The following is a 27,873-nucleotide window of genomic DNA, read 5'->3' as shown; positions in this document are numbered from 1 at the left end:
CAAATCTAGTTTCTAATTCTAATGAGAAAGCTCCTATAATCCCACAAGTATGGGATTTAAGGATGAAATTTACTGTAGATCTGACAAATAACCTTTAGCATGATATAATATCACATTACATTTGAAGTGATTTTCTTATGGAAGCAAATTGTTGGGTCATGGTTTTTTATTGTTTCCGAAAAATTTTTAACAGGTATGTTTAGACCACTTATATTTAATGTAATTATATATGTTAGGATTCAAGTCTGCCATTTTATTTGTTTTCTAACCTATTATTCATTTGAGTTTCTCTTTTCCTGCCTTCTGTGGGCTATTTGAAAAGCTTTTACTATTATAGTTTATCTATGGTTTCTTGAGTCTTTTGTTGGCTTGTTAGTACTTATTCTAGGGATTAAATTCACATGATTAATTTATCACAGTCTACTAATACCAATATTTCACTATTTCTAGTGAAATGCAGAAATCTTACCAACAATTATATCACTCTCCCCTCTTTATGGTATACAGCTGTTGTAAGTATCATCCCTACCTACAATGAGTTATTTCAGAAATGTTTCAATTTTTGTTTTGAATGTCAAACATAATTTTTAAAACTAAAACAAGTGTCCTCAGATATTCACCCTTTCCATTGTACTTTCTTCATTCCTAATGTCTTCTTATCATTTCTCTTCTGTGTGAAGGACTTCCTATGGCAAGTCTTTGAAAATATGATGCTGGTAATAAATCTCTTAGTTTACTTTCATTTGAGAAGGTCTTTATTTACTTTCATTCCTGAAGGACATTTTTGTTGGATGTAAAATTATAGGTTTAGAGTTTTTTCTTTCAGCATTTGAAAAATGTTATACCACTTCCTTCTGGCTTCATGGTTTCCGGTAAGACATCCACTGCCATTCAAATCATTATCACCCTATAGGTACTTTCAAGATAGCTGCTTTCAAGATTATTTAGGGGGGAACGAAAGGGGAAGTCTCTACTTCTCAGAAATCTGACTACTATGTGTCAAGATGTGGATTTCTTTAGGTCTATCCTGTTTTTTAGGTGTTGCTCAACTTCTTGATTTCTGTTGGTCTTTTACCAAATTTGGGATGTTTTCAAACATTGTTTTCTGCAAATATTTTTCAACCTCACACTCTTTCTTCTCTTCTTCTAAGAACTCCAATGAAATGTTAGATCTTCTGTATTTTCCCAAAGATCTCTGAGGCTCTGATCATTTTTACATTTTTAATTAAATTTTTAATGTTTAATTATATTTTTTGCTGCACATGCCCATTTCAATACTATACTTTGTGATACATTTACTAACAAATCATGAGGGAAAGCAAGTCATTATGACTGAACTCAGGTAACAGCAGAATATACCCCCACACACAGTAGAAGGCCTCTACAAAGGTAAACATCAAAGAGCACTTATACTGGAATGGCTAAAGAATGGACCCAATGATGCAATCTACCACTGCAGGAAATCTGGTGTTTTACCCTTTGATAGCTGTTATAATTGTCTCCCTATATTGAAGTTCTGCACATCCAGGAAAATCTGTCAACATATAAATTTACTTTAATTTATCCTGGTCAGTATTTAAATTTTTTTTGTTATTTATTTATTTGATAGAGATCACAAGTAGGCAGAGAGGCAGGCAGAGAGAGAGAGAGAGAGAGAAGAGGAAGCAGGCTCCCCACTGAGCAAAGAGCCCGACTCGGGACTCAATCCCAGAACCCTGGGATCATGACCTGAGCCAAAGGCAGAGGCTTTAACCCACTGAGCCACCCAGGCGCCTATCCTGGTCAGTATTTAAGGCATATTTTCCAGTTATACACGCATGCCTTCCTTTGATTTTAGAAAACTCCTAGAAATTATTAGAAATTAGATATTATTTCCCCATCTTTCCTCCATTCTTCTCTTCTGGAACTCCTTGTTTATGAATACAGGAAATTTCCCACCCATCTTCTATGTCTTTTAACTATGCTTTAGTATTAGTTATCTTTCTGCCCTTCTGTCTATAGTTTACACTACTGGCTATACTTGTTAATTCCAATGACTAGCTTTTTCATCTGAAATATTTCTATTTTTTATCATATTCACCTATTCAGATATCACTCATTTTTACTTTTCATAATTTCTTGTACTTTTTATTTTTCATTTTATTTTTTTGGGTGCACAGCAAAGTTTACTGAGTGATAGCACAAAGCTCCCAAAGAGGGAGGGGACCAAAAAAGGTTGACCTTCTTGTTCTTTCTAAATGAAAGCCTTCATTTAACTCCAGACATCTACAACATTATTTAGTCTGTATTAAGTTATTAACAAAATTAATTTCAACTGGAGTACAATGTTCTGATTCTTAGATTTTTTTCGTGTTTATATTAGCATTGGTTTCTTCATATGTTTTACGTGGAATTTTGAATACCAGACTCATTTTGTTTTGTTCTCTTTTCATTCATCCTTATCGCCTCCCCTCCCCCCACCCCAGTGCTTCCTCTAGTCTAGTGTTATGGTTCCCTTCACCTATACCCAATCTATAGCCAGGTATGCATAAATGTATATGTGTACATATTTTGTCTCACTTAGCTGTTATATATGTACATGCTTCTGCTTTCCAGATTTATAGCAAACTCCTTGAGGATCAAGACCAAGCCCTGTGCATCTGCATTCATGATAATATCTATACAATGCTGACCACCAAAGATGTACTCAAAAAACAATCGCTAAGTTTCTAATATCTGCACTGGGAATTACAAAAACCCTCTGAGAGACTTATTTTGGACTTACTATGTAGAGGTTCTAAAACATTTTGCCTTATTTCCTCATTCCCACTATACCCAAATCCAACCTTCTCCTCACATTCATTTTAATTAGAAATTCAAAACACTACCCATTCTGCTTTTATCCTAAGTGGCAAATCGTGGCAGAAAATGAGATAATATCACTAAATGGCTCAACAATGATCACAATCAACACCGATTTCCACTGTCGTGGAACTACCCTGAAAGGTTTTGATATGACTCAGTCCCTTCCCTTTCTTCTTTCTTTCACCCAGGACATCTCCACAAGTAGGTATTTTAATGTTGAACCTCTAAGTTTTCTGACCAGGGAAAGTATAGGAGTTAATACAAAAACAAATAGAATATTAAGCTATGAGTTAAGTATAGATTTCAAATTACTCCTTGTATTGGGTCATCTGGGAAGCCTCTTCTTTCAGTGGACCCCGACCTGGGACAAATGACTCAAAAGAAGTCTTATGTTTGATTCCATTACTCCAGGCAATCAGAAACTACTATGAAGGAAGATACAATACAACAAAAGAGTCCTCTATAACTCAAATGGTGAGGAACTGACAGGAGCTACAACTGGAATTTGTCAACTGTTAGAAAAATATAATATGTTTAAATTATGTAATTATTATATTAATAAAATATTTTTCTATAGTCTAAATCATTTTCAGTGACTTAAGCCTTCAGCAGATATATCTTTTGGTATCTTTTTTTTTTTTTTTAAGATGTTATTTATTTGTCAGAGAAAGAGAGCACACAAGCAGGCAGAGTGGCAGGCAGAGGCAGAAAGAGAAGCAGGCTCCCTGCCGAGCAAGGAGCCTGATGCGGGAGTCAATCCTTGGACCCCAGGATCATGACCTGAGCCGAAGGCAGTGGCTTAACCGACTGAGCCATCCAGAAGTCCCTCCTTTGGTATCTTTAAGTCGAAATCAGATTTCGTATTTTATAAGCCCAATAGCTCCGTCAATGTCACACGGTTTTCAATATTGAACAGTTATATACCAAAAACATACTCCTTTCCCAGCACATAGGTATTACGTATTTTGGCTCCCACTACCCATAAGATTTTTCTTTCCAATTTAATCACTAAATAGGATTTTATTTGTAAATGGTACTGGTTTTGAAAAATAAGAGCCGATGTATTCTATTTCTTCCCAGTATATTTACAAATAAAAATATTATTAATCTTATTACATGTATCTTTTCTCCTAAAAGTTGGTAATAATCATATTAAACTTGGAATATTACTTCCCACTAAAACACTTTATTAAAAGACAATTAAATTAGGGAAATTTAGGCCATTTCATATCTAATTCTTTGTAAAACAATCAACCCCCTCCCAAAAAAACCACAATGAAACAAAGCTAAACAAACACCTCATAACCAAAAAAACCCTAAATGTTACTACAGTATCATTCAACTGCTATTCTCTGGTTTATAAAATACTACAGAATTCCAAGGGGTTGGTACAACTTCAAAGTTTAAAAGGTAAATATGGTTTTATCTGAAGAATCAGATTCCAAAAGTACTAATTAATGACGAAAATGGAAAAAAACCCATGAATGTTTTACTGAACTATATTTCATAATTTTAAAGAGTGATAACAGAAAACTTCTATCCCTGAAATATGTGAGGAGCAATTTATGGCATTTTAAATATATTTTTATTTGGATCTTTACTCATTCTCAGTATTATTTTAGACATATATTTTTAGAAATATATATATTTCAATATATGTATATTTAGATAGATATTATCTATGGTTAATTTTAAATAAAAACCATGTGACAGGGCACCTTGGTGGCTCAGTTAAGCATCTGCCTTCAGGGGCGCCTGGGTGGCTCAGTGGGTTAAGCCGCTGCCTTCGGCTCAGGTCATGATCTCAGGGTCCTGGGATCGAGTCCCGCATCGGGCTCTCTGCTCAGCAGGGAGCCTGCTTCCCCTCTCTCTCTCTGCCTGCCTCTCCATCTACTTGTGATTTCTCTCTGTCAAATAAATAAATAAAATCTTTAAAAAAAAAAAAAAAAAGCATCTGCCTTCAGCTCAGGTCATGGTTCCAAGGTCCTGGGATCAAGCCCCACATCAGGCCCTCTGCTCAGTGGGAGCCCTTTCCCTCTGCCTGCCACTCGCCCTGCTTGTGCTCTCTATCAAATAAATATAAATCTCAAAAAAAAAAAAAAACCCAGAATGTGACATAACCATGAAGACAATAGAAAGATCAGTAGTTGCCAGGAGCTAAGGGAGGTAGTGAACAGAGGATTTTTAGGGCATTGAAAATACTTCGTATGATATTATAAGGAAAGACATGTCAGTATACTTTTGTCCAAATCCACAGAATATACAACACCAAGAATGAACCCTAAGGTAGACTATGGACTTCAGGTGATTATGATTTGTCAATGCAGGTTCATCCTTAGTAAAGAATATACTACCCTGGGGAGTGATGTTGATAATGAGGGAGGTTGCACATGTGTAGGAACAGGGATATATGAGAAATCTCTATACCTTCCTCTCACTTTTATTGTAAACCTGTAACTGTTCTAAAAAAATTTAAGCCTTAAAAAAAGAAAGCCCACAATGTGATAATATCTTCATAATTCTTTGTATGTTGAGTTTTGAAATTAAAATATAGAAGTTATCATCATTAGCATTAATGTTATGTTGCAAACAGCATTATTTTCAAAAAACAATCCTATTGTCTATATGTAAATTTTAATACAACTTCTCATTTTGAAAGTATTAAAAAATGGTTAAAAATAGTTTCTTCTGCTGAGCTGTATTTTACTTGTGTAAAATACATGCTAAAATACATGTAAAATACGTAAATACAAATGCTTATTTGAAGATCTGACAAGGGTTTGTTTTTGTTTTTTTAAAAAGACTATTTATTTATTTATTTGACAGACAGAGATCACAAGCAGAAAGAGAGGCAGGCAGAGAGAGGAAGGGAAGCAGGCTCCCTGCCAAGCAGAGAGCCCGATGCAGGGCTCTATCCCAGGACCCTGGGATCATGACCTGAGCCGAAAGCAGAGGCTTTAACCCACTGAGCCACCCAGGTGCCCCCTAACAAGGCTTTTTTAACACAAGAAAATTCTGGGGCTGTACCTGATAGCTAAATTAACTAAAAGAATTATTATTTCCTTTATTCTCACCCCTCACCCCCGAACCCTGAGTCAAGTTTGCATTATAGCCCTACATCGTTCCTTGATATCTTGGCATTTTAAAAGCTGTCAGATTTATAATGGAGTTCTTATGCTACTAACGCAAGACAGGTCACACAGGTGTTCTTAGTAATCAAGTGCTCACTGTATAGCTTATTACACTAGTATCAAACCTTATAACTTCATAAAATAGAGGTCAGATAACATTCACAAAAGAAGAAACCACAATTATTACTACTTTACTAAACAGTGTTTTCCAACCTTCAAGTTATTAACATCTAGTGATTTTTTTCTATATCCATGTATCTTTATAATAACAGCACTTTTCTTTAAATTGGTTTTCTTTGGCAAAAAGACAAATTTCTTTAAAAATTAAAGTCTATCTAACACTACAGATATATCTGCTAACACTGTCGTTTTCTAAAACATCAAAATTAACTACCAATTAAAATTTAAACTTTTGCTCAGATATCATTTAAAATTATCTCAATACTAATAGTGTGACAAGCACATGACCACTCTGAAGCCCACTGCCTTAGGATCAACTGAGCCCTGATGTACTCATCTGGAAAAAGACCCAGTGAGATCCTAGAAGATTTTATCAGCACATGCTGCTAATGATGGACACAATTACAACCCATATTCACATACGAGAATAAACTGGAATAGTCACTTTTTTCTCTTAAAAAAAAAAAGATTAAATGTTAAGACCAACCTCAAAAATTCAATATATGCAAGATGACTAGATATAAGATGACCTTATTGGCACTGAAGGAAATTCTTATTTCCAAGAATGATGGAAAAACCAATTTCAACCAAAAGAACTTTTGATTAGAAATTATCAGTATTATATAGCAAAGATCATACACAGCTTAGAATATTTTAGCCAAAGGATTCTCAATGAATTCCAAAAAAAAAAGTTCTGCTTTTTAAAAGTTGAATAAAAATTTTAAAGTAAATCTGCTGAGACCATTTTCAGATATTATTATATCTACTATTTTAAAATATAAATTCAATGTTAAGGTTTATTACCTTTGGCAATTCCCATTCTGAACGAGATCCATCTGCACTGTAGTAATACTGTCTACCTTGATCATCAACATGCTTGAGCCACTATAAAAACAAAACAGGTGTAAAACAACAACAACAAAAAAACACAAAAAACAAAAAAAGTTTTATTTTTTTAATTTAAGTAAAAGTGAGTTTAAGCTTATGCAACTGGAGATATTAGATCTTTTTCTTATGAACTTTATTCTGCATCCTCAAGAACACCGCAAAAAAAATTTACAGGCTTATACTAATAGATTTGAATTTTAAGTTTGGTAAAAGTAAATAAACTCAATATTAAATGTGAATTTATTTCCTCTCTCTTTCAGTATCAATCTAGTTCCAATGTGAAGCACCACTTAACACAAGAAAATATAAAATAAAGACACAGAGATACACATATATACTAGACACAGGGTCACACTCACTTGAAAACAGGGTTGGGAAAAAAACAAGAGAGAATATTTTTTAAATCTTCAAATATAAAACTACTAAACAATGTAAGTCAAACTTCATGCAAACCCCTAGGAATTACCTCCTGTAGCCTACACATTCCTCATTCAATATCATTTAAGTAACACTAATAAAACTTCATATGACATAACATAGGGACTGTGAGGGGCAAAAGACTAAGTACTGCTAATTTAACATATGATCTTAATTGTGAAATACATGAAAACTAATGTGTCATGTTCGAGTGCGAAGTAATTAAAGCAAGCACAACCAATCAGTTATCTACTCTGATGATACCAGATGTTAATATATAAAATTTCAATATGCATTCCCAAACTAATTAATCATAAGGTACTAGATTCATGGTTTTTGTTTTACATAAAACAAAAAGATTATAAAAGAAAAAGGAGTATAGAAAGTGAGGTGGTATATCATAGTGACACATGCTGAGAAAACTAGTCCTTAAAAACCATTCATTCCTTGAAAAAATATAAAGTAGTATGTTTACTGACGAAGTCTTAACAGAATGACACTCAACAGGTCTACTCTTAAAAAGCTGTCTTAGATGGTTTTGACACCACAAAAATCACTGTAATTATAAGCACTTTAAAACCATGAATCAGTAGTTATATAATGAGTTTTCATGTTGTCAGCTGGCATGATTTCAGAATTACAATAAAGAATATTTTCATGTGTTTTTTAAATACTACTAAAACTTCAGAACACGACTATTTTATGTAAGGATTCTGCCCCAAAAAACTAGATGAGAAAAAAAAATGTACCTTTTCATTAGTATAGTCACTGGTATATAAGGTATGCCCACGTTCATCCAACTCTTCTGACCAACCCCTTGGAGGAGAACCACACTGACTATCTGACTGGCTGTAACAAATGCTGTGGTAGTTTTCTTCTGATGAAAGAAGCTATAAATAGTCAGAAACATAAGGATTTTTCTTCTTTGAATATATATATATACATACACATATGCAGCCATTGCAAATCTAAACAATAAACTGTAATAGCTATAAGCACACTAAGATATCTTGACTATATCTGAAAATTTAATTCACAAATTGTTAGTCTTTTAAACGGTACAATGTTACATGGTTAGGGGAAATTTATAATAGTTATTTTATCACAATGACGTAACCCCGGAAAAATTCACCGTAATAAAATTGAAAACAATGTTTTCAGAATGAGAGATAAAATGCTACCTTCTATTATTTAATCCTGCTTTTGAACTGAAATCAGATTTAAAACTGACAGGAGTATGTATGGATATATACATCCATATGTAAGCAAAATACAGGATGACGGTACTTCCTCAGACTGAGTTTCTTGAAAATTCTCATGCCTGGCAAACAATAGTGCTCAATAAATAGAATTATTCTTTTTTTAATGTGTGGAACTGGGGGGGGGTCACTAGTCTTGTAATACTGTATTTTATGTTCTCATTTATTGCTTTTATTTGGCTAATTTATTTCCTCAATAACATGTTTATTAAAGATAGTTGGAAACTAAACTTCAAAACAGGAAAATAATATTGAAAAAATTCAAACGATAGGTGAAAAATTCAGTATGAAAATAACTTAGGTATGCTTTACTTTTAAAAGCATGATGAAATCCAGACATACAAGAGAAGCAAATAAGATTGACAAAAGTTAATTTCTGCTTTTTCAAACAATAGGCACCATAATGTGAGTAAGTAGCAATTTGCTTACTGCACTTAAACTTCATTCATTCACAAATATTTATGAGATTAGAGTTCTTGTAAATGACCCCTCCAGGATCACTTCTAGGTAAAATACTTCCTGCAATTAAATCTGACTCAAACTATATCTTCTATCATCATAATTTGGTCTAAAACACTTAACTGTGTAGATTCTCAATGTTGTAGAAAAAATTAACATACTAATAGTAACATGTTCACAAAACTGACATAGACAACTTTACAGAAACCCTGCATAAAGTGACCTATATACATTTTTTAAGAGTAATGTTAAAAATGGAAAACCTATTTTAAAAATCAAGACTTGTTTTTAAATTGAGACCACTTAAGTACAGTACAATAAAATCTTCTAGAAACAGAGAAAAGAAATCTATACAATGGAATATTATTCAGCCATAAAAAAGAACAAAATTTTACCATTTGCAACAACACAGATGGACATTACGGCCATTATGCTAAGTCAAATACGTCAGAGAAAAACAAATACCATATGATCCCACTTATGTGGAATCTTCAAAACAAAACAGAACAAGCTAACAGATACAGAGAACAGACTGGTAGTTGCCAGAGGTGAGGGAGAAGGCAGGTTCACCAATTGGGAAAGGGGCTAAAAAGCACAAATTTCCAGTTATAAAATAAATAAGTCATGGGGATATAGATATAAAGTACTGCATGGAAAACACAATAATACTGTATTACATATGTGAAAGTTGCTGAAAGAGTGGATCTTAAAACTTCTCACGTGACAAAAAAATTCTTTACTAGACTTAATGTGGTGATCATTTCACAATATACATAAATATAGAATCATTACATTGTATACCTGAAACTAACAATGCTGTATGTCAATTATGCCTTATAACAGTAAAACTAATTTAGGAAACAAAGTCACTAAATCAATATTTTCATAAACATGACTTTCTAGCTAATGAAATGCTCCCATAATTTTCCAATTTTTGTGCAGTAAGATGTTCCTTTTTTTTCTTTTTAAGACTCCATTTATTTATTTGGCAGAGAGAGAGAGAGATTTCACAAGTAGGCAGAGAGAGAAAGGGAAGCAGGCTCCCCGCTGAGCAGAGAGCCCAACACGGGGCTCGATCCCAGGACCTGAGATCATGACCTGAGCTGAAGGCAGTGGCTTTACCCACTGAGCCACCCAGGCACCCCAAGATGTTCCTTTTTTGCATGAAGAGAAACATGTATCTCAACATGTTTTATTATTTTATAGAACCAGAGGTACTGGGATGCTTGGATGGCTCAGTCATTTGGCATCTGCCTTTAACTTGGGTCATGACCCCACAGTCCTAGGATCCCACATCAGGCTCCTCATTCTTTTGGATGCCTGCTTCTTCCTCTACCTCTGCCTGCCTAAGCTCGCTCGTGCGCGCACGCGCTCTCTCTCTCTCTCTGACAAATAAATAAATCAAACTTTTTTTTTTTTAAAGGCAGAGGTACCTCTAAAATCTTGATATTTACTACTAGAAATTAGTGGTAATTAAATAAAATTAAGATTATTTTTGGTAAGCATTCTCTAAATGCTTTCTGTGCTATACTCATAACTCCATTCAGCAGGGTACTTGGCTCAGTAATGTTGGGGTATATATTTTGCAGCAAATATAGCCTTATAAAGTGTGCTACAGAGGCGCTCCATTTACAGGACAATGACACGTAGGTACTGAAATGACCACCTGGATTAAAACAATAAAATATTACATAATTTTTTTACGAATCTTCAAGAAGCAAAAGGCTAAGAAATACTCAGAGGTCAAAAACTAAGTAGAATGTAATGACCAGCTTTCTCTTTGAAGGCATGTGTCAAACCTCACACCAGAACGTTAGTTTTCAAGGCATCAAGTAGTGGGGAACAGGAGTTGAGACTACCAAAAGTACGGAGTATAACCGGATTTCCCCCTGATAAAGAACTGACACCCCAAAGTAGTACACCCTCAGATTACCAGTGAGGCAGAAATAAGTCTTGTCCTTTTATTCCACACAATGGAAATAACAGGAATCTTCCCAGATAAGTGGAGGAAATTGGGAGAAACCCCAAACACAAACCAGGCTTCACGCAATCTAAATTACTACTACTTAGATGGCCTAAAAAACTAAAGCTGAAAATTCAGTTTCAAATGTTTACAGGATACTAGCTTCCTGGCAGAAACAAAAGCAAATCCTCTCCGACAGAACAAGCTTTCAACCCCAGCATTAAAGACTTCCTATATATAAAAATTTCTAAGCACTATATATAGTCACATATTAAAACACACATACAGGGGGCGCCTGGGTGGCTCAGTGGGTTAAGCCGCTGCCTTCGGATCAGGTCATGATCTCAGGGTCCTGAGGCCTCTCTGCCTACTTGTAATCTCTCTGTCAAATAAATAAATAAAATCTTTAAAAAAATAAAATAAAATAAATAAAATAAAAAATATTTATTTATTTAAAAAAAAAAAAAAAAACACACATACAGGGATACCTGGGCAGCTCAGTCAGTTAAGTGTATGCCTTCAGCTCAGGTCATGTTCCCACAGTCTTGGGATCAAGTTCCATATTGGGCTCCCTGTCAGCAGGAAACATGCTCTTCCCTCTGCCTGCTGTTCCCCCTGCTTGTGTGCTCTCACTCTCCCCCTCTCTGACAAATAAATAAAACCTTTAAAAATAAATAAATAAAACATATGTGGACACGGTGTGAAACAAAACACCTTGATTAAGAGTCATTAGAAGGGATGCCTGGGTGGCTCAGTTGGTTAAGCAGCTGCCTTCAGCTCAGGTCATGATCCCAGCGTCCTGGGATCGAGTCCCACATCGGGCTCCTTGCTTGGCAGGGAGCCTGCTTCTCCCTCTGCCTCTGCCTGCCTCTCTGTCTGCCTGTGCTCGCTCTCTCTCCCTCTCTCTCTCACAAATAAATAAATAAAATCTTTAAAAAAATTAAAAAAAAAAAAAGAGTCATCAGAAAAGCAGAATAATTCAACTCTTAAGACCTTATATACTAGAATTTATATATATATTTTTATATCTATATATAAAATATAAATATAAATATAAATATAAATATATATATATATATATATATATATATATGCCCAAGTGGCTCAGGTCACGATCTCAGGGTCCTGTGACTGAGTCCCACATCGGGCTTCCTACTCAGCACGGAGTCTGCTTCTCTCCCTCTGCCCAAAACAGCTCACCCTCTCCGCCACTCATGGGCTCTCTTGCTAATAAATAAAATCTTTAAAAATAAATTAAATTAAATTAAATATAAAATAAGACTAAAGAAAGATATGAAATACATTATCCTTCACTGGGTCTTTCAGTGCAGGAAAAAAAACTATAAGGAACATTACTTGACAAGTGAGAAACACTGAATATTAACTGTGTATTAAATAACATATCAATATTAAACTTCTTGGGCACCATAATTTTTCACCAAAAACTGACAACAGTTTTGCTGGAAAACATCCTTATACTTAGAAAACAAAATATTATGTTGTCTTAATCCGAATGGTTTAGAAAAGAAATTACTAGGAGGTAGAAGGAGGAAGAAAAGAAGCAAATGTGGCAAAATGTTCAAACAGATAAATCTACATGAAGGGCTACCTAGTATGTGGATGTTCACTATACTGTTTTTTAGGTTTAAAACTTTTCAAAGTAATAAGATGAGACGCTCTCCCAAATAAATAAAAACTAAGATGTTTTTAAAATTTAAGGACTGGGGTGCCTGGGTGGCTCAGTGGGTTAAGCCTCTGCCTTCGGCTAAAGTCATGATCTCAGGGTCCTGGGATGGAGTCCAGCATCGGGCTCTCTGCTCAGCAGGGAGCCTGCTTCTCCCTCTCTCTCTGCCTGCCTCTCTCCCTACTTGTGATTTCTCTGTGTGTGTGTCAAATAAATAAATAGAATCTTAAAAAAAATAAAATAAATAAAATAAAATTTAAGGACTGGTTTAATAATAAAGATGAAAAATAATGAACAAGAACTACATCAAAAATCATTGAGAATGAAGCACAAAGAGAAACAGAGATAAAATTCACAAGTAAAGGGAAATCAAAAGACATGACCAATGCAAGCAGATTAAATATTCATCTAATCAAAGTTCCAGAATGAGAGGAAACAGAAAGTGGGACAGAGGCTATATATAGACAAGTAGGAATTTTCTAGAACTAATCAAAGATAGGACCCCTCAAGTTCAAGAATCCCAACAAAAGGGGCACCTGGTGGCTCAACCGCTTAAGAGTCTGCCTTCAGCTCATATCATGATGGGTTTGGTGGGGGTAGCCCTTGGCTGGGCTCCTTGCTCAGTGGGGAGCCTGCTTCTCCCTGTCCTTTGGCCCCTCCCCCTGCTTGTGCTCGCTCTCTCTCTCTCTCTCTCAAATAAATAAAATCTTAAAAAAAAAAAAAAAAAGAATAGAAAAGGAAAAAAAAAAAGAACCAACAAAACCCTGGGCAGGAAATAAGATACCTTCACCTAATCATATTATAGAAAAATTACAGATACGAGATCTTAAAAGCTGCCAGCCAGAAGGGACAAGCTGTTCTTCAAGGAATGAAAAATCAAACTGACAGATGAATTTCCAACATCAACAATGGAAGCCTGAAAACAGGAGAATAAAATCTTCAGTGAACCAGGAAGAAACAAACAAGTAAGCAGTCAACTTATAACTGTCTATCAAGGGGTGCCTAGGTGGCTTAGCTGGTTGACTGACTCCCTTCAGCTCAGGTCATGATCCCAGGGTCCTGGGTTGGGCTCCTTGCTCATCAGGGAATCTGTTTCTCCCTCTCCCTGTTTGTGCTCTGTCAGATAAATAAGTTTTTAAAAATCCATTAAAAAAGAACTGTGTATCAAGTAAAGATATTCTTCAAAAATGAGGAAAAATTTCTAGACAAAAACTAAGATTCTATCACTAACATCATCACTAAATTTTAAACTAAGATTCTATCACTAACAAATCCTCACTAAAAAAATTTTAAATGTAAAAAAAAAAAAAAAATTTTAAATGTATGTGCTTAAGACAGTAGTTTTAGTTATCCAAAATAATCTGATTTGCATAAAGGAGTGTGAGGGGGAAAAAAGTGCCAAATAGGAGGATGAATTTAAGAATCACCATGTACAACAATACGCGGGCTAAAAACCGAAATAAAAGACAACAATAGCAAATGGCACATACAGTTCTCACTTGGCTCTAAAGAGCGAGAGGATGCTGACTAGGCTCTGGGGAGTATGCACGTTAACATTTCTAAGGCAGGGTTTGCAACAGCAGCACTACTGACATTTAGGGCCAGATGAGTCTTTGTTGTGGGAGCTATCTTGTGTATCACAGGATGTTTAACAGCATCTCTGGCTTCTACCCACGAGATGCCAGTAGCCCTCCTTGAGTTTAACAAAAAAATGTCCCCATTGTCTAATGTCACCCAGGAGGCAAAACTGTACCCAGTTGAGATCCATTGCTCTAGGATAACCACTAAAATAAGCTCTGAATTAGATGGAAGAGTTAGCACTTATTCCCCTTCTCAAACCCCACTAAAAGTACTGAAATATGTTTTAAAAGACTTATACTACCAAGAATAGGGAGAACACAAGATGTGAGCAATCACAAAACTCTGGAAGCTGAGAAGCAAATGAACAAAAGACTAACTCATCTACAAAGAAAGCAGATTCTAAAATGGTGAAGGGAGGCTGTGGAGTTGGAGAGGGAAGTGAAATCCAACCGCTTTACAGAGCAGAATCTTCAAATGGCTCAGGAAGTGACAGTATTAGGTCCTCCTGGAACTAGGGGTGAAGGCAGGGGTACTGCAATGAGGACTAAAATTGCCAGAACCCCTTTCCTTCTGGCCTGCTTGCTAGGTGTGCACCCTTCCCTTTTCCTAGCTGAAGTACAGGAATTAACTACCTCTTACAAGAGAAAAACAGTAAGATTCTGATTTGGAAGACAAGAGGCACAACTGGGACACAAGGTACCAAACAGAAATGAGGAGACTGAGGGACTATAAGCAAAACTAATACTGACTACCAAGAGGCTGCAGCCCTGACTTTCCTGGCAGATTTTAAGACTTCTGTGAAGAGTGAAGACTGAGTAGTCTAAAAGAAGGACCTAATGGTCTTTATACTGGAGACACCTGGCAAGCAGCTGATCCGTATCACCATACACTGAAGTTCAAAATGCCCTCCAACTGTGAGAAAAAAATATTTCCAACCTAGAACTCTATACTCAGTTAAATGTAAGTGCAGAATATAAACATTTTTCACATACAAAGTCTCAGTACCACCTCCTATATGCAACCTTTCTCAAGAAATTATTAGAAAATGTGCTCTAGCCACTTAGTAATTAACTATTTTTAAATAGTTTGAGCAGAGGCCAAGTAAGCAGAGATTCTGATATACAAATCACTCTCATCTATTTATTAATATGGAAAGCTAAAAAGCATGCTTAAAGTTGCTGTGTGTACTTTAAATCTCCTTATTCTATAATTGAGCTCTCCCTAATTCTTCCAAATTATTAGATTTTACTTTATTATTCACATACAAGACAATGTAATTTGATATCTTTCTAAATCTACAATTCAAATAACTTTCTCAACATTTTTCTTATTATAGTAACATAAGAACAAATTTCTCTCACTACTCTTGATCTCAATCTTGAACACTAAAAGTACAAGTTATCATCAAATCAAAGCTATAAATAACCAACTGAAAAATAGGACAAGAGGAGTCATTAACTACAAAAAGCTTTTCGATTCTGCTAAATACAGGATGCGCCACCTGATTTTTCCAGCTCCTACCTAACGAGTTGTTTTTATTCCACATGCTTTCTGTAAGAGCAGTGTGTCCTATGCAGGCATAGGGGCCTCCCTCTACCAAACAGCAGGATTTAATTCCATTCTGTCAGTTCTACCCAAGCCTCTCCTGCATGTCTAAATGGTCCCAAGGAATCTCTCCAGATCTCTGACATGACTGGCTCTCAAAATATAGCTGGCCAAGTTCACTGCACCACCCTCTAAGAGATAAAGGTGAAACAAAGGCTGGGGCGGGGCAGGGTGGGAGTAGTAGTATGAACACTAGATACAGAAAATAATGATTTTAGACTGAACAGTCATACTTTACAAGATGGCCCATTTATAGCAAAGGAATTACATTATACTTATTTTCCTTACATATAAATAAAAAGTGATCTTGCACCTCTGAAACACTGAAAAGCATCTCAGTAGTCACAGCAAACCAATACAGAAAGTGTCTATTTTAACTAGATCATAACTTTGTTTTTACTTATGTGGCTAAGTCACATCATATATTTTCTTTCCTTTTTCTAAAAAAGTCCCTGATTTGGCAATAACAGTAACTATATTAGTATCTTCTATAATGTGAGGAAAGCCACTGGTACTAAGCAATTTTAAATTACTTAATTCAGGAACTAGTAAACACATTATAAGGTTAGCTACTGTCTATTAGTTAGATATTAGAATTAGCATTAATATAATGAAAGTGGGAAAGAACATTTAATAGCTTAGAGATTTCAAGTGTTCTATCATTTCAATACCAAGAAACAAACCTCTCATTTCCTTGGCCCTGAATAATGAAAAGAGAGAAAGTTTGGTAAGCCACTGGTTGATTCCTTAATTATTCATACCTCTTGGTCTCCTGGACTCTGGAACTCTCCCTTGCTTATGCTTGTATCCCGAGTCCAACGAGGTGGTTTCCAGGTTCTTTCCTGGGTTCCTCTGTTATAGTAATAACAACGCCCTGAACTATCTTTATGAGTTTCCCATTCTCCATTAATCTGAATTGCTGGGCTCCCAGGAAGCGGAGGGAGAGCAGACTGGGATATTTTCAGTTCTTGTAGATTAGCATAGACAGGAGAATCCGGACGTCCTTGATTTGGAGGTGTTGTTGCCTGTGAAAAATGTGAAATATTCACGCTTAAACTAACATTTACAAATAAAAATTAAATGAAACATGAGACACAGAAAATACATATAAGCTTATTTTAAAACACATATACAGGTATATATATATATATATATTCTCTCTAAAGAAAAACCAATTTCACAGTATTAAAATTCATGATTTGGTTGAAGAAAACATAAAAGCTTCAAACACAATCCAAAATATACTTAGTAACTTTCCCTCAGCCTGAAAGAATAGTCCACTAGAAGTCAGGAACTGTGAGTTCCAGTTCACCATCTGGCACTAACAAGTTGTAGAACATTGGATTAGATCATCTCATCCTTCCTGAAATTGAATTTTTACATCTCTATAAATGAGGGAATCAGATTAAACCACATAGGTCTTCTTTGTCTCTGAAAGTCTATGATTTTAGGCAATTTTTTTAAAATACGAAAAGTCTTACACATGCGTAATTCAACATTTATTCAGAAAACTATCAAAAGAAAGATTTTGATAGAAAACTATCAAATATTAAATCAGGAATGTAAAAGTGAAAGATAAAGGAGATAAAATATTTCCACTAAGAATTTACTACATTCCATTCTTTCTCAGCTAGAATTTCTCAATACCAATAAATCATATAATCTCCTCCTAGATTCCTTATTTGTGAATTTCCTAACAGTGGAAAAATAAGAATCAGCAGTAACTGATTTAAATGCTTAATCTCAATCTACAGCTTTACTTATTATTTTTATATGTCTCACTAGATGTCAGTCAAGAGCAGAATATTCTTCATAGACTTTGCATTCTCAACCTGCGCACCAATAACATTTTGGGTCAGATAATTCTTTACTGCAGGGGGCTATCTTGTGTGTTTTATAATGTTTACTAGCATCTCTAACCACTAGATGTTAGTGGCATTTCCATTGTGTCTATTAAAAAGTATCCAGATGATGACAAACGTCCTCTGGGGACATAGCTTACCCTGGGCTGCTTTACTATATAAACCCTAGGGTTATATTCAGAAATTTAATTACTTCTATAATGTACCCAAGAGCTTTATGAATGCTTAAAAATACAGAATTTAAAAAAGGAAATGCGGATGGATACACTGAATCAGTCTTAATAAAATTAAAGTACTTTAACTTCTAAAATATTATTTTGTCTGTAAAATAATTATAATGGATATAAATCACAGAATAAGATTTAAAAGTGAACACATTAAAAATAACACCAAACATGAATACGTATGTAAAACAATTATATTCAGTCTTTTTACACATGGTAATTACCCAACTACTGTATTCAATGATACAAATGAGACTGTTTTCCTTGAAATGTTAGCTTTGAAATTAGACTACCACCAAAGAGCACCTTTCTATGAAGAAAATCTATCTAGGAAGACAGATTTCCATGTAGTATTTCTCTTCCAGACTAATTCCATATCCTGATGAATTAGCCAAGGTAACAATGCTTCTCTTACTACAATGAAGTCTTTTAATATAACAAACAATTCTATATAGCAAATCATTTCCCAGAACCTTATCTAGAGAATATTTATTCAACAAGTGTTAAAAGAAGTTCTTACTTTGTTCCTAATGCTTTATTAGACTGTGAGAAATAAAGACACCAAGAAACGCCATTTTCTAAAAGCTGTTTATGGAAAATTATATTAAATCTTTAAGAAACAACCAATTCCTATTATTTAAACAGTTCAAACAGTTTTTCTAATTTAAAAAACTGAAATGCTTCAACACAGTTTATGAGGCTAGCATAATTCTAAAACAAAACTGGAGAAGAATTAAATAAAAGAAAATTATAAACCAACCTCACTTATAAATATAAATGAAAATATATGAAGTAAAACATTAGCAATCAAATCCAGCACTGCATTAAGTAATTCAGGAAAGAAGTAGAAATATTAAGAAAGTCTGTCTAAGCAAACAAAGCCTAAACCCAGCAGGGAAAGAGAAATAAAGATCAGAGCAGAAATCAATGAAATAGAAACCAAAAGAACAGTAGAACAGATCAATGAAACTAGGAGCTGATTCTTTGAAAGAAATTAATAAGACTGATAAACCCCTGACCAGATTATCAAAAAGAAAAGAGAAAGGACCCAAATTTAATAAAATCATTAATGAAAGAGGAAAGATTACAACCAACACCAAAGAAATACAAACAATTATAAGAATATATTATAAGCAACTATATGCCAGCAAATTAAATAACCTGGAAGAAATATATGCATTCCTAGAGACATATAAACTACCAGAACTGAACCAGGAAGATACAGAAAACCTGAACAAACCCATAACCAGTAAGAAAACTGAAGCAGTCATCAAAAATCTCCCAAAAAAACCAAGAGCCCATGGCCAACAGACACATGAAAAAGTGCTCAGCATCAACCGCATCACGGAAATACAAGTCAAAACCACAATGAGATACTGCCTCACACCAGACAGAATGGCTAAAATTAACACGTCAGGAAACAACAGGTGTTGGCAAGGATGCAGAGAAAGGGGAACCCTTCTACACTGTTGGCAGAATGCAAGCTGGTGCAGCCACTTTGGAAAACAGTATGGAGGTTCCTCAAAAAGTTGAAAATAGAGCTACCCAACAACCCAACAATTGCACTACTGGGTATTTACCCCAAAGATGCAAATATAGTGATTTGAAGGGGCATGAGCACCCCAATGTTTATAGCAGCAATGTCCACGATAGCCAAACTATGGAGAGAGCCGAGATGCCCACCAACACATGAATGAATGAAGATGTGATACACAAACACGAATATTATGCAGCCATTAAAAATGAAACCTTGCCATTTGCAATGATGTAGATGGAACTAGAGGATTAAGTCAATCAGAGAAAGACAGTTACATATGATCTCACTGATATGTGGAATTTGAAAAACAAAACAGAGGATCATCGGGGAAGAGAAAAAAAACAAGACGAAACCTGCTAGGGACACAAACCGTAAGAAATTCTTAATCATAGGAAACAAAATGAGGGTTGCTGGAGGGGAGAGGGATGGAGGGGCGGGGTAACTAGGGGACAGACATTAAGAAGGGCATGTGATGTAATGAGCACTGGGTATTATATTAAAGCTGATGAATCACAGACCTATACCTCTGAAACCAATAATACATGATATGTTAATTTTTTTTAATTAAGTAAAAAAAGAAACCATCTAAACATCCAGAAATAGAGGAATGGTTAAGTAAACAATGATATATGAGGCAATTTATATATATTTTTTGAGTGGCAATAAAAAGGTGGCTCAGTGGGTTAAAGCCTCTGCCTTCGGCTTGGGTCATGATCTCGGGGTGCTGGGATCGAGCCTCGCAAAGGGCTCTCTGCTCAGCGGGGAGCCTGCTTCCCCCTCTCTCTCTGCCTGCCTCGCTGCCTACTTGTGATCTCTGCCTGTCAAATAAATAAATAAAATCTTTTTAAAAAAAAGATGATGATGATTTTTAATAACATTATAAAAAATTATGAGCTTAATGGAAATAACAGAATATAAAACTGCTTCTAACTTCCAAATAAACTCCAACTAAGAATTTAGAAGTATGGAGAAAAAAACAACTAAAACATTATCAGTCTTCTCTGGATAATGGGGTTATGTATAATTTTTTTTCTATGTGCTTTATTTCCCAATTTGATTTTTTCCAATTTTACAGTGAGAATTACTACCTTTAGAGTTTGATGAAGATAAGAATCCAGGGCACTTGCTCAGTCCAGGAGACTCATAAAAGTGACAATAAGAGTATTAACACGAGGGGTTGTTATCACTAGTCTTTCTTAACAGGTGGTCAGTGGATCATCTATATCAGACTCAGGAATGTTTTTCTTTAAACTTAAAATTCTTGAGTCATATCCCAGAGTCACTGGGGGTGGAAAATGGTGAAGAATGATAGTCAAGAATCTGTATTTTTATGTATTCTGTGGGATCCTTATGTACACTATTATTTGGAACACAATGATAAAATTACATCTTGAATGCATTCAGGGCAAACTACTCCCTCTGGTCTAATAAACTTCTATTATAAAAATCAAAGTACTTAAAGACAATTCTGTTCATACCACCAGTTGTTTCTCTGCAGATAACTAAAAGAATTAAATTAATAACAGCCACTTTCAACATATGAATCATATAAAAATTAATTTTGGAAAATTTTTAAGACTTAAGTATTGTGCACTTAAACTAAACAAAGCACCTTGTTCATGAACTGTAGACAAGAATAAGTGTTTTTTCAGACCAAAAAAAAAAAAATTTTTAAAAGGAGAGCACAGAAACAAAGTTAATTTTATGGGCCATATCTGTCATTAATTAACAACTGAATTGGGACTAGTACGTCTCCACATGACCCAGTTTAATATTTAAAAAAAGCCCTGGCCTGTTCCACTTAATCTATACAGAGACTAAAATAGACCTCCCACTATCCACAGAAAGAAAAAATTGGGAACCATATATATAAGAAGGTAACTTTATTTTTTTTTATTTTTTTAATTTTTGGAGGCTATCAGGAGAAGGAAGGGAAAAATCAAGGGGGCGGAAACCAGAGGAGGAAGACTGTGGACGCCAAGAAACAAACTGAGGGTTTTAGAGGGGAGGGGGATGGGGGGGATGGGTTGGGTTGGTCTGGTGATGGGAATTAAGGAGGGCACCTACTGCATGGAGCACTGGGTGTTATACGTAAACAACGAATCTTAGAACACTACATTAAAAACTAATGACGCACTGTACGGGGACTAACATAATAAAAAATATTTTAAAAAAAAGAAAAGAACTCTAAACTTAGACTCTCCCTGAAGCCCTACTTTAATACCAAAAATACTGAGATTTGTCCCCTTTTTTCTTTAACATTAGTTCAAGAACTGCTTCTAAAATAAACTTCAGAGAATGGGAGAATACATATTAACTAAGGAGCTATACCTATTATGTCTTAAATAGCATATGCTACTCAATATTAATACTCAGGTACCTACCTTTATAATAACCATTAAAAAAACAGTAACAATGATGAATTATATTTACATAAATATGTTTATGTTTATGTTACTGAATAATCACTTTAAGTCCCTGCAGCCTATAATCGTATCTTTGATTTAGATTATGGGTAAACAAACAAAGCAATTACCAAATATCAGACTCCAAAACAAAATTTAAATTATTACTTAACTCTATTTTAATTCATGTGGAAAGAAGACATTTATGTGCCTTTGGTAATTTACCTGCTTAAATTCTGCCTTACCATAATTGCTAATTATAACACTTGGCCAGTTAACAGAATAGAGGACAAAATAATAACCAACAAGCCAATATTCAGTTAACAACACTAAAATCTGTTTTAGTTTCACAACTGAAAATCATGTATCAACTTTAACTGGAAAATATAACTTTTCAAAAGAAATCTTTTTGCTTAAGACCAAATTTTAGAGACAAAAACACATTAAAAAACAAACACCTTGCTTGATAATTTTACAATATAAATTCTAATGTTTGCGTCTTAAAGCATGACTGCACTGAGATTTCAGGGTCTGCAGAGCACAAGTACATTTTCTCTGATTTTACTTACTGAGCTAACATATGAGAACTAATTTCAAGCTGTGTGGGAGATGTAAGACAGTTCCTGTCCTTAAGGGCCAGCAACCCGAAAGAGAGAGACGATAATAAAATGATTCCAATGGCATGACTTCTGCTGCAGAGCTCCATGTACAGGATGCTCTAAGGCACAAAAAAGTGGCAATAAACAAGAAGACAGTGAGATGTGATGTGGAGGAAAGGTTCACAGGAGAGGTTTAACTGGATCTGTAAATGGAAGCAGGAGGAAGCCAAGGAAGTCCAATGGAAGTGGTGAAGGGCGCTTCAAGTACATTTAAACCTGTTTTTAGCTGACATAACACAAAGAAATAAAAAGCGGCCTTCCCAAAATGAAACATAACTGGTGGCTAAGGAAAGTCAGCACTGTGAAAAGCTTTAATAAATATTATTTTCACAGTAAAAAAAGAACCACCACCAAAAAAAAAAAAACCTTTTCTGTTGTTTTTCTATTTATTGCACTTGAGGTTGCTCAATTCCTATTGGGTTTGATACCTTATATTAATATATTAAAACTTTTTTAGCCCCTCACTTTTCATCTTGCTTCTGTCCTCTTCCCCTCCTCTTTGATCACCTTGACCAACAACTGAACAACCCCTTTACACCATCAGAGATCTGCCACCATTTCTGCCTCTCCCCTGACAGACAAGAAGGCAGGCCCCAAGTAGGAAAGCTGTGAGGTAATAAATGCTTATTTCTAGGAAGCCATAAACAAACATACTGATCAAGTCATTTCTGTGCTACCAACCTGCAAAATCAGATGCCAACTGACAATAGTGCAATCATGCAATGCTGTAAACTAAATTCACTGGTAGGTAAAGACAGTCTGTACCTAGAGGGTGTACAGGTAAGAGCTGACAGACACCACAGTGAAAAGACCCAGGGTAAAAGGGACCTATCTATACATAGTCATGAGGGTGTGCACGATTAGGAAGTTTATCATAGATACAAAGACTTGCCAAAGAAAGAACAAAAAACAAACTTTCCCTTAAAGATTAAGCCCACACCCACGTCCTCCAGTAATTTTCTGTTGTGCCCTTACAATGCACCTCTTCCTATAGCCTCACGATGCTGCACTTACTGTGGTACTTATTACACTGTACTGTAATCTCAGATTTACTTATCTGGCTTTTCTTTTAGAACCTGACTATCTTTAAGGTAGAAATGTTTGCCTCGTTTATCTCTTCATCTATAGTGCCTAGTACAGCACCTGCACATGGTAAACACTCAACACATCCCCGGATGAAAACTACTTTCATATAAATTAAGATGCTATCATTGAATTCATATACTGAAATTAATTCCTTACTCCTGTTTTATTAGGCCATGAATTTGAGCCTCCAACATCCACCTCTCTCCCTTAAATGATGGACATGTATTTTGAAAGACCTACTAGAGTGGATCCTTTGCACACTCCTCAAATTCCTTATATCCTCAGCCTGAACAACCATAAACAGCTAGTTCACCTTCTCTTTGAAAGTCACCTTCTCTTTGAGACGCTCCTCTATTCCTCAATGTAGAATTCCCATCTATCTAGGGCAGCACCAACACAAATATAATGTGAGCCAGGTATGACATGTAAAATTTTCTAGTGGGAGCACCAGGGTAGCTCCGTCAGTTAAGCATCTGCCTCCTGATCTCAGCTCAGGTCTTGATCTCAGGGTTGTGAGTTCAAGGCCGACACTGGGCTCCATGCTAGGCATGGGGCCTACTTTAAAAAGAAGTTTCTAGTAGCCACATTAAAAAGGTAAAAAGAAGGAGGAGAATTGAATTCATATATTCGCTTAACCCAATACATCTAAAATATTAGCATTTTACTATATAATCAATATAAAAATTACAAGTCTTTAAAATCCAGTGTATACTTTATAGTGTATTTCAATTCAAATCCTAAAATGTTCAAGAAGTACTTGAAGTACAAGAGAAGTACTTGATCTGTATTTAGATTTCATAAAATTTACAACTGAAAAAACAAATTCACATACTCAAATTATTCTATATCAGTTTTTATATTTAACTTAAAATAACTGAAACTAAAATAAGTTCAGTTCTTCAGTCTATCAGCCACGCATTCAAGTGCTCAATAACCACACATGGCAACCGGCTGCTATACTAGACAGTATCAATCTACAGCATTTTGTGTTCACCTATAGTTCACCTCATACTAAATTATGTTTAGTTGTTATTTTTCAGTCTTTCCAAAGAAACTCAAAGCCCAAGAGTTTAGAGCAAAACACACTGTATTTTCAAAGTCTAGAAACAAATAAACTGAAGATCTCTTCTTAAGCCCTGACTTAGATTCTGAAAAATTTTCCCAGTAACTACTTTCCCAATCCATATAAAATTTTTGAAAAAAGAAAGATAAATGCAACAGCTGACAGGAACTAATAATTTACTGATGAAACCTCATTGTTAAATGTGTACTGAAAGTATTCAACAAGATATGCTTGTCCTTGGTCAGTTAAGCAAACAAAATTCTCCAACAGGACATTATGCTGAAAGAGCAAGACTTAGCTACAATTTTATACTGATGAAGCAACATGTAATGGACTGGTCCACTGCCATTCATTATCACAAATCTCTCTCTCTAGGGACTTGAATGCTAACTGTATAATCAGCATTCAGAGGATGACTAAATAATCCTCTATGGTTTCTGAAAGTTCTAGAGACTAACAAGTTTATGGCACAATCACAAATGAAAAGAATGAATCTGTGTTTATTTGTTGAAAGCACATAGTACACACAGAAGTCTAAGCTTAGACATTGAGGTTTCTCGTTACAGCCAAAAATAGAATAAATTTCAAAAAAAATAAAAATTAACCAAGTACACAGTACACATTTAATTGGCTGATATACCACCCTTTCTGTCATTTTCTGAAAAAAACCCATTCTTCTCTTTTTTGGGGAAATATGATTCTGAAATAAAATATTCTGAAAAACTATCTAAGGAAAATATAAATTGTCACTCAAATGAAGAGAACCAAATAAATGGATTTCTAACTTACCACATGTACCAATTTGTTAAGAAGCCCACAACACTATAATACAGTTGCTTGAATAATCTAATAAATTCCAAATTCAGTGCATAATTTAAAGTATGATATCCTTAAAGCTGTACTGAAAACCTTATACCTATACAAAGCAAATAAAAACTAGATGATTCCCATCACTTTAATGGCCACTTTATACTAACGAAGAAATATTTAAGCCCTGAATTCCTTAAAAGATATTCAGAAAAGGTATTTTCATATAGATGAAGCTAATATAAAAATGTGTGTGTACATTCACCCATATGTATACATGAAAAAAATCAAGACTATATATAAGTTCTTATAACTTGTTTCATGAAATTATGGCTGGTTTGTTTACTTGTATTCTTATTTATTCTGAAATGAGATTTTTTTTAAAAATTGTAGAAGAGAAAAAGGCCATTAGTTTTAAACCTATGTAACAATTCTGAAATGAAATTCTACAGCCTAAGCTATAAAGGCAAAAACACACTGATGATGGGGCGCCTGGGTGGCTCAGTGGGTTAAGCCGCTGCCTTCGGCTCAGGTCATGATCTCAGGGTCCTGGGATCGAGTCCCGCATCGGGCTCTCTGCTCAGCGGGGGGCCTGCTTCCCTTCCCCTCTCTCTGCCTGCCTCTCTGTCTACTGTGATCTCTCTCTGTCAAATAAATAAATAAAATCTTAAAAAAAAAAAAATTAAAAAAAAAAAAAACACACTGATGATACCCATGGAAGTCAGTATCTAAAACTTTAAGTTTACCTAGAAAATCCAGAGCAGGCAAGGAGGAAGGGCTAGTTCACGGTCATGAATACTCTGGGTTCACTCTAAATCAGAAATGTAGTCACTGTGCTTAGCCCTAAAAGCCTCATAAGCCACAATGAGAATACGGCTCCCAGTTAAAGCAAGTTCACCAAGTTGCCAAAGGATAAAACAGGACAGGGTAGAGAAAAGAAGGTAAAATGCATGAGGTAGAAGGAGACTGTAACAACAGTGATCAAAAGTCTAACACCTGTCCAAACGAGCAGTTCATCCTCAAGTTTCACAAACTGAGGCCTGTCTATACACTGGGTAATCTCTCTGCAACCATCAGCACCATCCATTTCCAGAACTTTTTTCATCTCATAAAACTGAAACTCTGTACACATCACACGGTAACTCTCCATTCCCTCCCTCCTCAGCCCCCCGCAACCATTTCCATTTTCTGTCTATAATGAACCTAACCATGCTAGGTACTTTATGTAAGCAAAATCATACAGTATTTGCCTTTTTGTGACTGGTTTATTTCATTTTATGTATTGTTCTCAAGATTTCATCCACGCTGCAGCATATGTCAGAATTTCCTTTTTAAGGCTGCATAGTATCCCACGGATACCGTGGACAGCAGATTTGGGACTTTTCAGCTTCCATGATTGCATGAGACAAGTCCTATAAGTCTCTTAAAAAGTGTATCTATAGATACCCTATTGGTTCTTTTTCTCTTGAGAAACCTAATAAGAGCCCTTTTCTCTTCAAACACCTCAAATAAAATTTACCATTAACTCTAAAGGTCATCATTCAAAAAACTAACCCTGATACCTTACATATTTTCCACATCTTGACATCTTACATATACATGGAAGACTATTAATCCAAAAAGAGGGAAAAAATCAGCACCTAAGTTTAAAAGTAATTTTGTTTCTCTAGACCTCCTCATACATCCTTACTGCCAAAGAGAAAAATACAAAACATTCTACTTATATTTCAAAGTACATGAAATAAAATTCATCTATTAAGTACACTCAAAATCTACAGAGTTAATGCTATCAAAAACTGCAGTTTATTTCCCAAATCCTCAGTTTCCTCTTAGGGCTCTTCAAAACTAGTTCAACTACAATTTAGAAATTTTTTAAAAAGACTCTTAAATACAATAAATATGGGGCACCTGGGTGCCTCAGTCAGTTAAGTGTGTGCCTTCAGCTCAGGTCACAATCTCAGGATTTTGGCATCAAGTACCACATCAAGCTCTCTGCTAAGCAGTGAGTCTGCTTCAACCTCTCTTTCTCCATCTGCTTCCCCGCCCCCTTGTGCTCTCTCTTTCAAATAAATAAATATTTTTAAAATGTTTTTAAATAAATAAATACAAAAGATACGTTCCCCTAAGTCAAATTAACTACTGACCCTCATCTAAAGACTCAGAATTACCCTATCCTGTCCTAATCCTGTTGGTCTCCTCTGATTCCAAATTGGTTATTT

At 35.2% G+C, this 27,873-nt stretch overlaps 1 protein-coding gene across 4 annotated transcripts in view; it reads right to left on the bottom strand.

Annotated features, from left to right (window-relative positions):
* ARHGAP12 (Rho GTPase activating protein 12) overlaps nucleotides 1–27,873 on the bottom strand; it is a 110,051-nt gene that overhangs the window by 44,715 nt on the left and 37,463 nt on the right. For 3 of the 4 annotated variants that reach the window (XM_044228685.1, XM_044228682.1, XM_044228684.1), the window contains 3 exons: nucleotides 16,773–17,036; nucleotides 8,210–8,350; nucleotides 6,960–7,040 (listed from right to left, as the gene is read on the bottom strand). In XM_044228685.1, the coding sequence (XP_044084620.1) occupies nucleotides 6,960–7,040; nucleotides 8,210–8,350; nucleotides 16,773–17,036 (486 nt within the window). The remainder of the gene's footprint in view (nucleotides 1–6,959; nucleotides 7,041–8,209; nucleotides 8,351–16,772; nucleotides 17,037–27,873) is intronic. The other variant, XM_044228686.1, reaches the window with a different exon arrangement.

Source organism: Neovison vison, chromosome 12 (genome assembly GCF_020171115.1).
Source record: "Neovison vison isolate M4711 chromosome 12, ASM_NN_V1, whole genome shotgun sequence".
Lineage (NCBI taxonomy): Eukaryota > Metazoa > Chordata > Mammalia > Carnivora > Mustelidae > Neogale > Neogale vison.
This window is presented reverse-complemented; position numbering and strand designations above follow the sequence as displayed.